This window comes from Spermophilus citellus (genome assembly GCF_964194105.1).
Source record: "Spermophilus citellus genome assembly, chromosome: 2".
NCBI classification, from domain to species: domain Eukaryota; kingdom Metazoa; phylum Chordata; class Mammalia; order Rodentia; family Sciuridae; genus Spermophilus; species Spermophilus citellus.
The window spans coordinates 249080517-249099927 of NC_138183.1; the positions used below are offsets into that span (position 1 = coordinate 249080517).

The 19411-nt window shown below is 39.9% G+C and overlaps 1 protein-coding gene across 4 annotated transcripts in view; it reads left to right on the top strand.

Moving 5' to 3' along the window:
• The window catches only part of RTN3 (reticulon 3), a 60843-nt gene that overhangs the window by 35421 nt on the left and 6011 nt on the right, over positions 1 to 19411 (top strand). For all 4 annotated transcript variants that reach the window (XM_081267034.1, XM_081267035.1, XM_081267037.1 and 1 more), the window contains one exon: positions 17121 to 17328. In XM_081267034.1, coding sequence (XP_081123160.1) covers positions 17121 to 17328 — 208 coding nt within the window. The remainder of the gene's footprint in view (positions 1 to 17120; positions 17329 to 19411) is intronic.

Sequence of the window (19411 nt, forward strand, 5' to 3'; positions counted from 1 at the left end):
ACAGCCCACAGGACTTGCAGAACTGGAATTGGACTTCATTTTAGTCAGCTTTTCATCATTGTGACAAAAAACCTGACAAGAACACCTTAGAGAAGGAAAAGTTTATTTTGGCTGACAGTTTTAGAGGTTCATTTCATGGTAGGCTAATTCCCTAGCTCTGGGCCTAAGGTCAGATCGAACACATGGTAGAAAGGTGTGGCAGAAGAAAGCTGCTCAGTTCGTGACAGCCAGGAAGCAGAAAACCCTAGCAGTTTATTCTAAGAAAAGAAATTTATATGCAAAAATAACTACAAAGATGATTATTGTGGCACTGATTATGGTGGTGGCACATCTCAATGTCTTTTTATTTATTTATTTATGTTTTAGTTGGTTTTTTTTATTAATTTTTATTTTTTTTATATGTTTTAGTTGTTGATGGACCTTTATTTATATGTGGTGCTGAGAATCGAACTCAGTGCCTCATGCATGCTCTGCAAGCATGCTACAAATGAGCCACTACCCCAGCCCCCCATCTCAATGTCTTTAACAATTGGTTGAGTACATATGACATACCTAAGCAACAGAATATTTATTGTACAGTCATTGACGTTGTTATAGGTGTTTGTTTTTAAGAAACAGAAAAAATACAGAAAAGTACGAAGATGAACACGTGTCTCTACTCATAGAATTAACTTCTATTAATTGTTAACATGGGTGGTCCTATTTTTTTCCGAACTAAAATGCCCTTTGATTGCTACCTGACCCACTAAATTCTTCCCCTCACTTCCTAAGAGGTAACAGCCATCATGAATCTGGTACATCTTTGTAGTTTTGTTTGTTTTTAAATATTATTATAGTTGAGTATTTTGTAATGAGCACGTAGCCGTTTTTATGACAGGATGCATGCTTAAAGTAGAAAACAAGTGAGTTACAAAACAAAGTATACAGAAGGATCCCTATCTTGGTATCATTAAAAGTGAATTCATGGGCTGGGGATGTGGCTCAAGCAGTAATGCACTCACCTGGCATGTGCAGGGTGTTGGGTTCAATCCTCAGCACCACATAAAAACAAAATAAAGATGTTGTGTCCACCGAAAGCTAAAAAATAAAATATTAAAAAAATTCTCATTCATTCTCTCTCTCTCAAAAAAAAAAAAATAATGAATTTATATACCCCCACACATAGTGTGTTGTTCTTGTGTGTCTGTTTTGTTTACCTATATTCTTAGCCCCTAAAAGAAAAAGAATATATTGGGCCTGGAGATGTAGTTCAGTATTGAGTGTGCACCTCGTATGTGTGAGGTTCTGGATTTGATCCCTATCATCATCAAAATAAATAAAAATGTACATATGTGTATAAGAATACCTACTTCTTAGGTCCATGTGTATGAAACTGTAGAAGCAGCAAAATGGGGGGTGGGCGGGACACTGCTGCTTCTGGGGTATTGACTGTTATGTCCATCAGTTTTCCATTACTGTAACAAATACCTGAACTAATCAACTCATAAACAGAAAAGGCTTAATCTGGCTCACAGCTTTAGAGATTTCAGTCCATGGTGGGTTGGCCTTGGTGTTCTTGGACCTATGGGGGCATATCATGGCAAGGAGCATGTGATGGAGGAGAGTTGCTCACCTTTTGGCCAGGACATGCAGCAACATGCCCTGTCACATAAAATTGTTCGGTTTCACCACCTCTCAATACTGCTCCTCTGGGAATCAAGCCTTCAACACATGGGTCTTTGTGGGATACCAGATATTACAAAAACTATAGCAACCAGAATGGAGCATTTGGGAACATTTTTGGGGTTTAGTAATATTCTGTAGACTTACAGGATTATATAGGTGTGTGCACATCTTCAGACTCAGTGACTATATTGTATATTTCATTGTAAGTAAAACTCATATCTAAAGAAAAATGCCAAACTAATTTTGAACTTTAGAAGTGATATGCAGCCAGGAGCAGTGGCATATGCCTATAATCCTAGCAGCTCTGGAGGCCGAGGCAGGAGGATCGTGAGTTCAAAGCCAGCCTTAGCAACAATGAGATGCTAAGCAACTCATTGAGACCCTGTCTCTAAATAGGATACAAAATAGGGCTGGGGATTTGGCTCAGTGGTTGAGTGTCCCTAAGTTCAATCCCTGGTACAAAAAAAAGGAAAGAAAAAAAAAAGATATGCAAGCTGAAGTACATTTTCTACTATCGGTAATTTACTTGGAAATGCATTTTTTAAAAACATGAGTGAACAGAAGGGTCAGGTCCAGTAAATCTTAAGTTTTCAATTCTGTGAATATTTCAATGAAACTGACACAGGTGCAGGGCTGGGGATGTGGCTCAAGTGGTATCGCACTCACCTGGCATGCTTGCAGCCCCGGTTCGATCCTCAGCACCACATACAAATAAAGATGTTGTGTCCACCGAGAACTAAAAAATAAATGTTAAAAAATTTCTCTCTCTCTCTCTCTCTCTCTCTTTAAAAAAAAAGAAAAGAAATTGACACAGGTGCATTAAAATTGGTTAGAAATCATAATCTAGAGCATATATATAGTATTGCATTAATACTATGATGTAATTATATTTTATTATCATGTTATATACTAGCTTTTTATAAATGTTCCATATCTGGTCATGGAACAAAATAGATTAATGAATGGTGTTAATGGTTGCACAACAATATGAAAAAACAATACTTACTACTACTGAACTCCACTAAAAATTGGCCAAGATGATACATTTTATGATATGCATATTTTACCAGAGTACCAAAAATAATAGGATTGTAATTCAGTGATGGAGCATTAGCCTAGCATGCATAAGGCCCTGGGGTTTGATCCCAGCACTGCAAAAAAGAAATACAAAGATGAGATATTAATGGTAAAATCCAGATGATGAGTCTATGGATATTCACTCTAAACTCTTCTCAAATTTGCTATATGCTTGGGGAAAATAAAACAGAGGTGTGGAAGCTGTCCCAGTTATAATCAGATCCCCATGTTTCTCATGGTGGAAATACTTGGTAGAGCTGCTAGGGAAATAGAATAAGATCTCAGAACTCAGTGTGTGCTTCAGCCTCCCAAGTAACTGGGATTATGAGCATGCACCACTGTGCCAGGCTAGAATCATTTTATGATCAAGGGACAATGTCAGGGAAGCTGAGTTTTCTTTGATATGTGAGATTTATTAATCAGTGTTACTGTCACATATTGTTATAGTCTGAAGCTCTATCCCATATCCACATTAGTTTACAAACTGCCAAAGAAGCACATGTGGTCAGATGTTGTGGGGCACACCTATAACTTTGCAGGACAAGCCCCGGCAACTTAGCAAGGCCCTATCTCAAAAGAAAGAGCTGGGGATGTGACTCAGTGGTAAAGCATCTCTGGGTTAAATACCCAGCACTCATAAAAAGAAGCATGTGTCCAAGTGTGTCAAACCATAGAAGAAATATGTTGGCATAATCTCACTAGAATAGAAAGCTGAATTAGAAGTAATTAGGTGAGGGGCTGGGTGTGTGCATCAGAACACATGACTAAGCACATGTGAAGCCCTGGGTTCTGTCCCCAGTACAAGAAGGTAGAGGGGTGGGGACATTAAACTACTTACTAAATTTGATCTTTCACAGTTGTTAGCAATTAACTAGTGTTTTCCATTAGCTTCTGGAAGTTTAAATCTGTATTGAGTTTGTTGTTCCCCACACACACATACCACCACCACTTCATACCAGAGATTGAATCAGGGATACTTAATCATTGAGCTACATCCCCCAACTCTTTTTATGTTTCATTTTTGAGACAGGAGCTTGCGAAGTTCTCCAAACTGGCCTTGCTTGAAATCCTTCTGCCTCAGCCTCCTGAGTAGCTGAGGTGGCTGGCATGGGCTACCACAGTGGCTGTACTGTTTGAATTTGTAAATTGTATAGTTGTCCAACATATACAAAAACCTGCCAGTCTTAATGGGGGGGGGGTAGAAAACTAGGATTAGTGTTGTGTTTTATCCATTCCATCTTGATTGAGCATTGCAGTTGTTATCTTTATTCTTTAGATAAACTAAGGACAGAAGTTCACATTTTCAGATCCACCCGGCTATCCAGTTCGTGGGGAGTAGTCAATGCCATTTTGTTTTCTGTGCTTTATAAATCTGAAATTGAGGGCAAAGGCGATGTTAGGTTATTTTAGTGAACGAAAAACTATTTTTTCTGAGCCTGAGAGAATGTTAGTTGAAAGGGTTTCCTACAAATTTCTTTGGCCTGCTGCCGACTTTTCTGTGGCCAAAGGCATGTGTGTCTGTATTTGACAGTGGCAGCTTTGTCTTCCTTCAATGATTCTTCTGTGCCATTTTCAGGGGAATTTCTTTGGTTAAGGCAATCTGTAGCAGAGCAGACTATTAACCCATTTCAGTGGCCACAAAATTTGAATCTAAAATTTACAAACATCATCTGCTGTCTTTTACAATTCAAAAAGTACCCCTCTATCAAAAAGAGAAATAATCCATGTGGAAATGCACGTCTTTTTCTTTACATAAATTGTTCTTTTTTTTAATTGCCTATTCATTCACTCTTATTTATTTATTTATTTTTCAGTGCTGGGATGGAACCCAGGGCTTTATGTATTCTAGGCAAGCACTCTATCATTAAGGTACATCCCCCAGCTTAGGAGGTTGAGGCAGGAGGATCACAAGTTCAAAGCCAGCCTCAGCAATTTAGTTAGGCCCTAAGCAACTTAGACCCTGTGTCAAAACAAAAAGGGTTGGGGATGTGACTCGGTGGTTAAGCGCCCCTAAGTTCAATCCCTGGTACCAATAAATAAATTAATAAGCTACATTTCTGGCTTTCTCCTACATTAATGAACAGTTTTTCCTTTTGTGATCATAAAGTCTGGCACTTTTTTCCCATTTAATTATTTCACACGTTTAAATTTTCTTAGGTGTGTTACATATTTTTATATTTTGAAAAACTGTTCCAAGAAAAATAAACTATACAGGTCCTTGAATTTTGTTCTCTTAAAATGACATTAAAGTGGACTGACTACTAAGCCTTGAAATTTCTTTCACATTTATTCCTTTTCAGAATAAGTGTTTGAACAGCCTTTCTTTTCTTTCTTTTCTTTCACATTTATTCCTTTTCAGAATAAGTGTTTGAACAGCCTTTCTTTTTTTTGTGTACTTGGGAAATTAAATTGAGTTGACCTTTGGGAATGAGTGAACTTAGAATCAAACCAAGATCTTTCCCCAAATTGAGTAACAGAGTAAATGGGTAAGGAGTCAACAAGGTTCACTGCTGTTCCTGCTGAAACCACTTAGGCTCATGTTTTTCCTTAGCCTGAGATTACCATGGTGTGTGCACATGCCCTCTTTTGGTGTATTATGGGTACTGCACCTGACATCCTTAAATAACATAGGCATTTTTAATTTTTAAATAACATGGGCATTTTAAATTTTTGCAATAAAGATAATAGGACTGCCAAACCATGGTGGCACATGCCTGTAATCCCAGCAACTTTGTAGGCTGAGGCAGGAGGATCACAAGTTCAAAGCCAGCCTCAGCAACTTAACAAGACCCTAAGCAATTTAGTGACACCCTGTTGCTAAATAAAAAGTAAGAAGGCCTGGGGACGTGGCTCACTGGTTAAGTGCCTCTGGTTCAATCTGTGGTTTAAAAAAAAAAAAAAAGGTAATATGACCATATTATAGAAGACTTGGAAAATAAAAAGAAGGAATTGCTGGGTGTGGTGGCACACAGCTGTAATCCCAGCAGCTCAGGAGGCTGAGGCAGGAAGATCGTGAGTTCAAAGCCAGCCTCAGCAAAAGCGGAGCACTAAGCAGCTCAGTGAGGAATTATTTATAATCCCACCATCAATAGAAACACTCTTGGTTGTTACTGCCATTCTTTCTCAGAAGCTTCATTGCCACAAGCAAAATAATTTGATGATTTGACTTTAAGAGGCCTTTAAAGTAGGTTCAAGTAATAAAAGATTTTGCACAGCACAATAATTTGTCACAAGATTTTAAACATTGACATAGCTAGAAAAAAATTCTTTCAAATGAAAATAAAATTTAGGTAACATGATATTAAAGATAAAGTTATAATCTAAAAGGTAAAGAGACACTGACTTTGATCTTTTGAAAATTTTTGGCCTGTTTTTCCAGTACCCAATGGAAGTCATGGGGGCCAGTTCTCTTTAGGACTTTTGGAAGAGATTAGCCAAAGTTTTTTCATTGTGTCTCCACAAGATTGTATACTAGTGGAACAGAAGATTCTTAGCCCATCAACTCTCAGTGGTTGTCTTCTGTTTCAGAGTAGCCAAGATACACTCAATTTACCCAGTGAAAAGGACGTTCCATGTCTGTACCAGAGGTTCTCTTGAGCAGTGGTTCTCTACTTGAGGCATCAGAATCTCTAGAGAAGTGGTACAGGCCTGTATTCCCAGCACTTGGGAGACTGAAGCAGGAGGATCTGAAGTTTGAGGTCAGTCTAGGCAACATAGGGAGATCCTGTCTCCAAAAATAAAAGGGGTTAAGGGCATAGCTCAATAGTAAAGCACCTCTGGGCTCAAACCCCCATAATACAAAAAATTTAAAAATAAGAAAGAAGAAAGAATCTTTAGAGAAGCAACTGTTTGTTTGCAGCATGGAAAAGGTCATGTTTTGAACCTCCCTAGAGTTGGGGCCCACTTCCCATCTTGCAGTCTGTTTCTCTTCTCACATTCAAGTGAGAGTCACTGGGGCTGGGGCTGGGGCTGGGGCTCAGTGGTACAGTGCTTGTCTAGCATGTGTGAAGCACTGGGTTTGATTCTCAGCACCACATATAAGTAAATAAAGGTCCATCAACAACTAATAAAATCTTTTTTAAAAATTATAGTCATAAAAATGTTTAAGGATCTTCTATGAAAATTAATCAAAATTAAGATCTTTATTTTCCTATGTAAATTCAAGAAGTTAGACTTTATGTGTCCCTGTTGTTAAATTTTTTTTTTTTAAGAGAGAGTGAGAGAGGAGAGAGAGAGAGAGAGAGAGAATTTTTAATATTTATTTTTTAGTTCTCGGCGGACACAACATCTTTGTTGGTATGTGGTGCTGAGGATCGAACCCGGGCTGCACGCATGCCAGGCGAGCGCGCTACCGCTTGAGCCACATCCCCAGCCCCCTGTTGTTAAATTGAAGGAGATGAAAGAGGAGTAAGAATGAGCCCTATTTCCGGGTTAATAGGTATATTTGTGAGTGGTTGGTAGAACTCCCCTCCCCCTCCTGGTACTGGGGGTTGAATTTAAGGCCTGGCATATTTGTTTATTTTGATGTTGCTAGGGGTGAAACCCAGAGCCTCACACATGTTCTACCATTGAGTTATATTCCCCCAGCCCTCTAATTGTTCTTTTTAGTTTCCTAAGGTTGAAGCCAATACCACTGGTTTGCTTCTTTAATACAGGCACGTTCGTGATGTCATTATTCCTCTACTGCTTTAGAGTAGCTACTTTTGTAGCTGTATCCCACAACTATTAATGTGTTTTCATGCTCATTCAATTCAAAATATTTTATTTTCGTGTTGATTTCTTGTTTGACTCAGGGGTTGTTTAGAAATGTGGTATTTAGTTTATAGATATTGAGGATTGTCTGGGTATTTTATATGATTATCTTGTAATTAGCATAAGTAACTTGAGGGCTGCAAGTGAAGCCAAGTGGTAGAGCATGCACAGGGCCCTGGTTCCATCCCCCAACCTCATGCAGAAAAGTGATTTGAATCCTTTTAGGTTTATTGGGATTATTTGATGGTTCAGGATTTAGTTCATATAAATGTTGATAAATGTTTCATGCATATGTGTATATTCTGCTTTGGTTGAATAGGGTGTTCTATAATGTCAGGAAGGTCAAATTGGTTGACAGTGTTATTCAAGTCTTCTGTATTTTCATTGGCTTTCCACTTGTTTTACCAATTATGGAGAAAGTGGGATTGAAATCTGTCTATAATTGTGGATTTATTTCACCTTTTTAAATATACATAAGTCAAGAATTTAAGTTCATTCATTCAGTGTGTACAATTCAGGCTCAGTGGTTCCCCCCCACGCCCCAGTGGTGCTGGAAATTGAACCCAGGACCTTGTGCATGTGAGGCAAGCCCTCTACCAACTGAGCTATAATCCCCAGCCCCTCAGTGGTTTTTATATGGCTTTTACTACAGGTTTGTGTAACCATTACAACAGTCTAATTTTTTATGATTTTAGTCCCCCTGAAAAAGAAACCCAGGAAACTGTGACAAGCGTATGTGATTCCAGCTGCTTGGGAGGCTAAGGCAGGAGGATCACTTGAGCCCAGAGTTCAAGGCCAGCCTGGGCAACATAGTGAGACCCCATTTCTTTAAAAGAAAGGGGAAGGGCATGTGGAGGGCCTAGCTCCTTGGAAGAGCACTTGCCTAGTACATGCAAGGCTCTGGGAGTTCCATCCCCAGGCCCTAAAAATCTAAAAAGGAATAAAGGAAAAGAAACCCTATACCCAGGAGCTGGGTTGTGGTTCAGTGGTAGAGCACTTGTCTAGCACATGTGAGGCACTGGGTTTGATCCTCAGCACAAGAAAAAAAGAAAGAGAGAGAGGGAAGGGAGGAAGGAAAGAAGAAAGAAAGGTGTTGTGTCTATCTATAACTAAAAATATTTTAATTACTTTTTTAAAATTAAAAATTAAAAAAAAACACATATTCATTACCAGTCACTTCCCATTTCCTACCAGGCCCAGATAACCATGAATCTACTTTCTGTCCATAAAACACCAAAGCACACATGAAAGATGTGCCAGATTATCAGGAGAAATTTTTTTTGTGGGAATATAAAAATGTTCCGTGGTTCTAATCATTCCGTGTCCTTATCATTATGTCCTTTTTTATGTACTATAGTCATCCTAGTGGATTCTCTTGATTTTGGTATGCATTTCTCCTAATGATCTGGCGCATCTTTCATGGCTTTTTGGCCATTTGTATGGCCTTCGCTGCCTTCTTTTGGACTTCATTGCCTCTGCGGCTATCTTGTCCCTGTTTGTGTCTGCACATAAGCGTGCTTTGGTGTTTTCTCCATCTAATCTGTCCCTTAGCTCCAAATGCCTCTACTTCCACAGCCATACTTGCGCAGCATTTTTTCTCATACTGCCTCCACGTCTTCACCAATAATCTGCTCCAGCTGCCTCTAGTCATTAATGTTCCCACCACTCTGTCCAGGTCACCAATATCTCCATATTGCCGATTTCAAGGTGACATTTTTTTTATTCATCCTCAGCAGAATTAGCCAGTTTCTATGTCCTCTTCTTCAAAGCACTCCTTTCTGCTTCTGTGATTCACACTGTCCTAATGGTCCCCTGCCTCGGTTACCAAAAGCTCATTCCTTGTCCCTGGTGTCAACCACAGTTTTGAGAAAAAAAGAAAAGGTTTTATTGCTTTGCTAGCAAAGGAGAAACACAGGGGACTCCTGTCCCAGAGGCTGTGATTCCATCAGGGGAAACAGGAGGGTTTTTATTTGTTTATTTATTATTTTTGAGATATTGATGGACCTTTATTTATTTGTATGCAGTGCTGAGAATCGAATCTAGTGCCTCACACATTCTAGGCAAGTGCTGTACCACTGAGCCACAACTCCAGTTCCAACAGGAGGTTTTTAAAGAGGCAAATCGAAGCCTATATTCCAAGCATTCTCTTTTGGAGTTGTAATTCATTTGTTAGTTTGGGAAACCTTCATTTCTGAGATCTTCTGTGTCATCCCCAAATCTGAATTACTTCCTTCCTGTGGTGGGCGTGTACTCAAGGACAGATAACTCTGTTTAGGTTGGGAGGAAAGATAATCCTGGGGCTGGGGATGTTGCTCAAGCGGTAGCGCGCTGGACTGGCATGCGTGCGGCCCGGGTTCGATCCTCAGCACCACATACCAACAAAGATGTTGTGTCCGCCGAGAACTAAAAAATAAATATTAAAAATTCTCTCTCTCTCACTCTCTCTCCCCTCTCTCACTCTCTCTTAAAAAAAAAAAAAAAAAAGATAATCCTGTTTCCCCAAATTAGGGAGGACAGGGAGAGAGGAAGAGAAAGAAACATGTTCATTTTAAAAATAAGTTGCAGGGCTGGGGATGTGGCTCAAGCAGTAGCGCGCTCACCTGGCATGCGTGCGGCCCAGGTTCCATCCTCAGCACCACATACAAACAAAGATGTTGTGTCTGCCGAAAACTAAAAATTTTTTTAAAAATAAACATAAAAAAATAAGTTGCAGTGGCAGAGCAGCAAGTGCTATATTCAGAGCATAAAATGGACCACTGTTAACACCTCCTGAGTATTTACTCAGTTTCCTCTCACTAGTTGCACTCCTACTTGGCTACTAGATATTGGAATACCTCAGAATCGATCTGGCCCACCTTCTGTATCGGTACTGGGTAACAACATCCATTCCCATGACTTCTAAATTGTGTGCTATGACTTTCAAACGTGTTTCTCCAGCTCAGACTTGCCTGTGTTTTCCACACTGATGAATCTGCCCACCTTGCTTAGTAATGGGTATCTCCATCCCTCCATCCCAAAGGTAGCACTCCCTGCCCTTCATTCTTCTTCATATCAGTAAATAATACCACAGCCATCCATTTTGCTAAGACTGGGATCTAGATGTCACTCATACTCCTTCTCCCCTGCCCTTTGTCCCCCCCACATTCAATCCCATCCCCAAGTTCTGGTTTCAAAATATAGCTCATATCTTTCCTCTCATCCTGATACTCCCTATCTATTCATGGCACACAATTCCTAAACTGTTCAGAATTTCCACGATAGTTTCTTGTTGAGATTATACTGGGAGAAACTGAGGGGTTTTTGTTTTGTTTTTAGTACCTGGCATTGCACCTAGGGTGCTTTACCATTGGGCTATCTCCCCAACCCTTTTTATTTTTCATTTTGACACAGGGTCTCACTAAGTTGCTTAGGGCTCAGCCTCCCAAGTCACTGGGATTACAGGTATGCACCACCATGCCCAGCAGAAACTGAGTTTTAATTTGGTTTTTCTCATTATCGTCACACCATCCTAACCTAAATGACCACATGTTTCTCATTTACACTTCCATAATAGCCTCCAGGTCTCCCTGCTTTCACTTGTGCTCCATCCCAATCCATTTTTTTGTATAACAGCAAATAATAGCAAGTGTTTCTCTTTAAAAAAAAAAAAAAAAAAGTTACGGGTCTGGGGTTATATGTAGCTCAGCAGTGAAACGCTTGCCTAGCAATGTGCAAGTCCCTGGGTTCGATCCTCAGCACCACATAAATAAAGGTATTGTGTCCAACTACAACTAAAAAATAAAAATATTTTTTTAAAAAGAGTACATCATGTTATTGCCCTGCTTGATTTTTTCCCTTCCTTTGGAATGGGGTTTGAACCCAAGGCCTTGAACATGCTGGGTAAATGTTCACCACTGAGCTGCATCCCCAGGCCTTGCTTGCCGTTTTTAGTGGGACCAAGCTTCTTAACCTTCTTGTTCTCTGGAAGTGTTCTGCGATCCAGCCAGTCTCCCTTTCCCTGACTATTACCTGGGTGGGAGGTAGGGGTTTGCCCGTATTAAGACTTTGATTCAGCACAAGTGGGGTCCTTAGCAAACATGACAGGAAAGAATTTCAGCATGTGTGCCAGCCAGAGATACAGATTCAGAAAGCAGACACATTCCAAGGAGAATGGGCTGTCTCAAGAGAGAAGTGTTTTGGGGTAAAGCAAGAAATGCACATTGAAGGGAAAATGCAGGCCATCTCAATAGTGAGAAGCTTTTGGAGTCAAACAAGGAATACTCATGTGAGGGAGAATGCTGGCCATCTCTTAGAGGAGAGACTCCAACCAGAGCATCTGGTGTGTTAATATTTATAGAGGGACAGTAGCTACAAGCAGGACTAGAGTTGAAATCAGGGCAGAGTTATAGTCTTATATCACCTCTTCCTGTGCTTGAGCATTTACCTCACATCGTGTTACTGTTTGTGGGCAAGGTTGTGGGCTGAGGATATAGGCTGTATTACCCAAGGTTGCTCGAGATGTTTGTTTGGCATTTTAGAGGTTCGTGAATATTTATTGCCTGCATTCTAAAGGTTTATGGGTACTTCTCTTTTGAGACTCAGTTTTATTATTTATTTCTGTATCCCAAATTCCTGTTTTAAAACCATCTAGCTGATCTTTCCTAAACAAGTGCAAATACCATTCTGCCAACAGTCCTTGTGGGTGTTCCCTGCCCTGGAATATTCCTCCCCTGGGTTTTTGCATTCAACTCTTTCCCACCCTTGTATCTCACCTGTAGTGTCCAGTCTGCAGAGAGGCTTTTCCTGATTGCCTTCCTGCACACATTCTTCTCAGTAAAGTTCAGTGGGCCAGGCACAGTGCTAGACACCTATAATCCCAGCCATTCAGAAACTGAGACAGGAGGATCACAAATTTTATGTCAGGCTCAGCAATTTAGTAAGGCCCTCAGCAACTTAGCAATACCATCTCAAAAGGTCTGTGGATGTAGTTCAGTGGTAAAGTACCCAGTGCCAAAAAAAAAAAAAAAACACCCACATAGCCCATAGGTTTATATTCTGTGATCCACTCTTATAGGGGGACACTTTCTCTCTCTTTTTTTTAAATATTCATTTTTCAGTTTTAGGTGGATACAATTTTTTTATATATTTATTTTTTAGTTGTAGTTGGACACTATACCTTTATTTATTTATTTTTATGTGGTGCTGAGGATCGAACCCAGGGCCCCGCACTTGCTAGGCAGAGTGCTCCACCACTGAGCCACAACCCCAGCCCAATACACTATCTTTATTTTATTTTTATGTGGTGCTGAGAATCAGACCCAGTGCCTCTCACATGCTAAGCAAGCGCTCTACCATTTGAGCCACAAGCCAGCCCCAACACTTTCATTATATATATTTCCTTTCTTCCCCTGTGGAATGTAAGTAAAGATCTTGTTTGCCTTATTCACAGCTGTGACTCCTAGCACTTGCCCAGCACATAATGGGTACTTAATAAAACACATGAAAGAAGAATAGAGTGGAAATGGAAAGAAAGAAAACTCTTTTAGGAATCTTCTGTTTTAAAATACTAAACTGAGGCAGAAAGAACACATGAATGAAAATAGAAAAGAATGAAGAGAAATTTTCATGGAAACAAACCATCACAACCTTTTCCTGGTGTCCTGGTTATGAAATGAATACGAGGTCTAGTGACCTCACATTTTAAAACTTGACGCCTACCTATTTCTCACCTTTTTTCCTTGTATTATTCATTCTCGTCTTTCCCAAAAGTTTCCAAACATCACGCCAGTTCCCTTTCTTTGGTATTCTGTACTCAGGATCCCTGGTCTCTGTGCTTCATAGATTGAGTATAAGGGGTCATTCTCGGGAAACAGATTGGTTGTGTTTATGCTGTCTTTCGGTCACTAGCTGGCCCATATTTAAGCATTCAGTAATGGATATGAAGAGGCCTCTACAGATATAATTTAAGTGACAAGTGCTGAAGAAAAAGCTGGGTAATGGGATAGAGAGTTGAGAGAGAAGGGGATGTTAGACAAGGTGGGCAGTCATACTGAGCCAGCACCTGAATGAAGAAAGAGCAAGCCATGAGCTGTAATGCATCGGCGCCTTCTTTTCCAAGCTCTTGATTCCTTGTCAATCAGGATGCCCCTCTGGTCCAGGGCTTTCTGTACTGTGGTGCACGTACTGCAGGCCCCTAGAGGGCACTAGCCATGTGTTGTCATTGTAGGTTTGACCATCTTATCACAGCTTTCCAGCAGATGGCAGTAAAGTTCATAAGACAGGGTGACATTTTCAACTTACACAAAGGTAGGAATTTCTAATTTGCTTTTAGGCTATTTATTGCCTTGTCCTTCTCTGGTACATCAAGGTCCTTTTCTCTCTAGGCCTCAGCATTATCCTCTAATTTTTTTTCTCTTTCAAATATTCAGATTTACAGAAGAACTGCAAGCCGTGTACAAAAAGCCCCCATGTGACCTTGACTGGCGCTAGCTCACCAGTTATTAACATTTGGCCACCTGTGCTTTTTTTGCTCCCTTCTTCTCTATAGTTCTGGTTTGTTTGTTTTGTTTTGTTTTTTTCTGGACCATTTTGGAGTTTTGCAAGCTTCCTGCTTCCTTACTCTGAATACCCTGGAGGGTATTTCCTTGAAACAAAAACTTTTGTTATTTGTTTTACATAATCATTGTACACTTAACCACATTTAGGAAATTTAGCATTGGTTCAGTGCTTTTCATTCACAAATTTTGTCCTTGTCCTACTGATACCTTCATAGCTATTTTGACTTCCTTTTCCAAGTCCAGTGTAGAATCATACTTGATATTTACATATTGTTTTGTGTCTTTACTCTCCTTTAATCTGAAGGTTTTTCTTTCTCTTTCATAGCATTAATCCTTTTGTAGACTATAGGTCAGTTGTTTTGAGACTGTCTTGCTTGGTATTCTCTCTCTAGATTCAAGTTGTGTGTTTGGGGCAGGAATATCACAGAAGTACTGTTCTATCCTTCTCAGTGCATTGCATCCAGAGAAGCACATGAAATCACTTTGTTCTACTACTGGTGGCCTTGAGCCTCTAAGAATTCCATGTTGAAACGCTCTTGTAGCAGGTGAACTCTGACCACTAACAGATTCTCCCACTTAATATTTGCCCTCTTACTTGGCCAGTGTTCTGTTAGGCTTCCTCTGCAGTCTCAGTTCAGTCATATGAGCCAGAATTGTCTCCCAGATTTCAACCTGCTCTGCAGCACTACTACCTATGATTCGACTTCCCATCAGTAATTATAACGCCCCTTTCCTCTCCTCATGAGTCACCTCCCCTGGTCAGAATCTCTGAACCAGTGCTCATTTCTTCTATACAATCAGCATCTTTGAAAAAAAAAAAAAATACACACACACACACACACACACACAATACCTTTATTTTATCTATTAAATATGTGGTGCTGAAGATCAAACCCAGGCCCCCGCACATGCTAGGCGAGCGTTCTACCGCTGAGCCACAGCCCCAGCCCCCCGATCAGCATCTTTTTAATAGTGTTCTTGATTTTGAGTTGTACTCATATTAAGTTTGGGCAAAATTAGGCTTGAGAAATGTTTTCAGAGAGTGTTGGAGCTGAACATGGGGAAGGAGTAGATGTCATTGGTCAGCTCAGGTTCACTTGATCTCAAATCAGTCTTTCATGCTAATTGTATTTGATTGCAGTTAAAGTTTAAGTGTTTACTGCATGTCAGTTACAGTGCAGAGCATTCTCCCTGCACTAACCTATCCTTGAAGCAACTCTAGGAAATAGATGTCATTTTATTTATTTTACAATTGAGAATATGCAGTCTTAAACAGGTTTAAGTAATATGGTTGGAAATTACTAACACTGAAATTCTTGTCTATCTCCAAAAGTCTTGCTCTTTTTTTAAACAGAGTAGATGGGAGGAAAGTCACAGTAGGGCTACTACTTAAGTGTCAGCCTTTTACAGAGCCTAGATTGGAAGTAGTTACCAGCCTGCCATCCAGTTTGAGGTGTACAAGAACTTAGATTCTTCCAGTTTTTACATTCCCAACCATAAGATCTGGTTGCCTGGGATTGTCCAGGTTTATAGCTGTTTCCTTGACACGACAATTAAAAGTATCCCACTTGCTTTTAAAAGTATTATGGTTTGGCCATGCACCTGTAGTCCCAACTGATTAGAAGGCTGAGACAGAGAGATTACTTGAGTCCAGGAATTCAGAGCTAACCTAAGCAACATAAGGAGGCCCTGCCCTGTCTCTTAAAAAGTAAAAATTAAGAGCTGTGTGCAGTGGCACATGCCTATAATCCCAGCAGCTCAGGAGACTGAGGCAGGAGGATCACAAGTTCAAGGGCAGCATTAGCAATTTCTCAAGATGTGTCTGAAATAAAAAGGACAGGATGTAATTCAATGGTAGAGCACCCCGGATTCAATCCCCAGTACCAAAAAAAAAAAAAGTAAAAGTAGGGCTAAGGGTGTAACTTGAGGCAAGATTGCTTGTCTCATGTGCTCAAGGCCCTGGGTTCAATCCCCAGCACCACAAAAGATGAAAAGATTGGGGGTAAATTTTATGTGTGTGTGTGTGTGTGTGTGTGTGTGTGTGTGTATTATATATATGTAGTAGTTTGAATAATTATATTGTCCCAAACTCATTGTCCTTCCTGAAACCTCTTCAGATTAACACAGACTTGTGTTTCATTGTAACACTAATTGAGATTGGTCTGTTTTTATCACCAACTTTTTTTTGCCCCTAATTATACATTTCTGGTTAGCTTTGTAGGCGTTATCAGTTGGTTTTGACTAGAATTTGCCATGTTGTCCAGTCTGGCTTCAAATTCCTGGGCTCAGGTGACCTTTCCTCAGCTTCCATAGTGCTAGAACCACAGACACCCACACCAACCTTGTTTGCTTCATTTAGTCAACAGTTACCAAGATTTTGCCAGCCTCACTCTGTTTTTGGTTTTGTTTTGTTTTGTTTTTGTTTTTGTTTTGGTGGTGCTGGGGATCAAACCCAGGTTCTTGTGCATGCTAGGCAAGCACTCTGCCAACTGAGCTATATCCCCAGCCCTGGCATCCTTTTTATGGATGTGTGTATATATATCAGTAAGTACCAAGGTTGAACTCGAGGATGCCTTACCATTGAGCAGCATCTCCACCCCTTTCTGTTTTTTATTTTGAGACAGGGCCTTACTTAGTTGCCAAGGCTAGCCTTGAACTTGCAATCTTCCTGCCTCATCGTCCCAAGTCACTGGGATTACAGGTGTACACCACTGCCCAGTTCTGTCATCCTTTCTGCCCAAACATTTAAGGTCAATGAGACTTTACATTAGTGGACTTAAGCAGCTAAAATAAATTCTTTTAGGGGCTGGGGATGTGGCTCAAGCAGTAGCGTGCTCGCCTGGCATGTGTGCAGCCCGGGTTCGATCCTCAGCACCACATACAAACAAAGATGTGTGTCGGCCAAAAACTAAAAAATAAATATTAAAATTCTCTCTCTCTCTCTTTCTCTCTCCAAAAAAATATATATATATTTAAAATATATTCTTTTAAGTGTCAGATTCTCTATGCTAGTGGGACACCCCACAGGTACGCAGAGCTCATCCAGAGCAGTTCCTGCTTCTGCAACTCACATTCCCTTTCTTTTGGCAGTGCACGATCTGATTTTCTGGCGAGATGTGAAGAAGACTGGGTTTGTCTTTGGCACCACACTGATCATGCTGCTGTCCCTGGCAGCCTTCAGTGTCATCAGTGTGGTTTCTTACCTCATCCTGGCCCTTCTCTCTGTCACCATCAGCTTCAGAGTCTACAAGTCTGTCATCCAAGCTGTACAGAAATCAGAAGAAGGCCATCCATTCAAGTGAGTTGAAGTATCACACACAATATTCCACATTTCAGTGGAGGGGTTTGCTGAGACTGGTCCAGTCTGAAAATTGGACCTAAATAAAAAGCAAGAAATACAGGGTTTCATGGAGCTGACTGACATTATTCATCTCCTAGAGACTATGATTACCCTAAGAAGTGGCCCAAACCATTTTTTTACACACTAAAGGCTTACGCTTTAAGATCAAAGAGGACTAAACCCTGAGCATGACGGCAAGCGCAGCACATCGAGAGCTGCGCTCATTCATGCGGTTGATCTTGCCTATGAGCCTCCCATATGACACAATATCTTTATTTTATTTATTTATTTTTATGTGGTGCTGAGGATCGAACCCAGTGCCTCACACATGCAAGGCAAGCGCTCTACCACTGAACTACAACCCCAGCCCCCATGTGGATGAATCTTGAAATGGCTTTGAAATCTTAACTGGACCTGTGTTCTCGGTGGCATCCAGAACTGAATGTATTTACTCCTGGTTTTATTACTGACTTCCTCCTTAGCTCTCATTTGGTTTTAATAATCTCAGAATCAAGTTGGTAGGTCATGCATTTCTAGGATCCAGTTTCTAGCTTTTCTGATTGTTCTGTCACTTTAACAGATCTTTTCTTCTTGAAATTCTTAACCCATAAAAACATAAACACTAGCAAATGACAGTTTTTTAAAAAGCCCTTTTCTCGTAGAGGAAGAGGCCCTGCTGTGACCTCAGCACTGCAGCTGAACGCCTTCTGGCCACCATGCTGTGCATATACTTTCCTTCTGTAAAAGAAGAAATAACTTAAGTCAAGTGCCATTAAAATTTTCTTGCCAATTAATTTTAATAAGTCAGTAGCACAGAATGAATGTGTGAATAAATTTTACTGCTTTGCAACATGCTCTGATATCTTAAGGGAGTATTGTTCTTTTCTGCATGACACTTGTAGATATAAAAAAAAATATGTTTTATGGGCTGAGGTTGTGGCTCAGCAATAGAGCACTCGCCTAGCATGTGCAAGGCCCTGGGTTCAATCCTCAGCACCATATAAAAATAAATAAATAAAGATATTGTGTCTAAAAAAATATATTTAAAAAATGTTTCATGAAATTTTATTAATTACAATACCTAATTTTTAAAACTCTTACACATAATTGTAAGTATTTTCTTAATAAATAGAAAGGAAAAAAGCCTATTACTCTTCTATTTTCCCCATGACTAGGGGTTCCTAAAGGTAGTAAAAGTGGCCTCACCTTTCCTGACATCCCAGCATGTAGCAGAATGTCTGGTATGCAAGACGCATGCAGTCAGTATTGAGGGAATGAACAGGTTATAAGCACATGGTTACATCTCAGTCCTGTAGTATCTGGGGACAGAACCCTGGTCTTTCTTCTAAAGTTTTCAGCTCTGTCAAATTTATTATTTTTTAAACAAATATTTTAAATGCCTTCTTCATCATTCTGAATGAAATTCATAGATAATGTGATCTAGCTTCAAATGTAGTTTCAAAACAGATCAATTATAAAAATGTGAAACATAGACATATTACTTAATTATAAATGACTATCAGCCAATATTTAGTTGCTTGAATATGACCATACCCAGTAGCATAGTGGAGTTGGATTCTTGCACCTACCTCTGTAATCACTAGTGCAGATGTGATTTTCCAAAATGGGAAACAAATCATAAACAGAGTATGGTTTTAGTGCCTAGGGCTATAGCTCAGTGGCATATCACTTGCCTAAAACATGTGACAGTAGTATAGTTTTACAAAACTCAGGATTTTTTTTTTTTAATTGTAAACTTCTTATGGCATTCAATCCTCACAATAATCTTATGATTTTTTTATTATTATTTTTAATATATATTTTTACTTGTTGATGGGCCTTTTATTTGTTTGGTTTTGGTACTGGGGATTGAACTCTCTAAGGCACTCAACCACTGAGCCACATCCCAAGCCCTATTTTGTATTTTATTTAGAGACAGGGTCTCACCAAGTTGCTTATTAGCCCCTTTCTTTTCCTAAGGCTGGCTTTGAACTCATGATCCTCCTGCCTCAGCTTCCTGAGCCGCTGGGATTATAGGCAT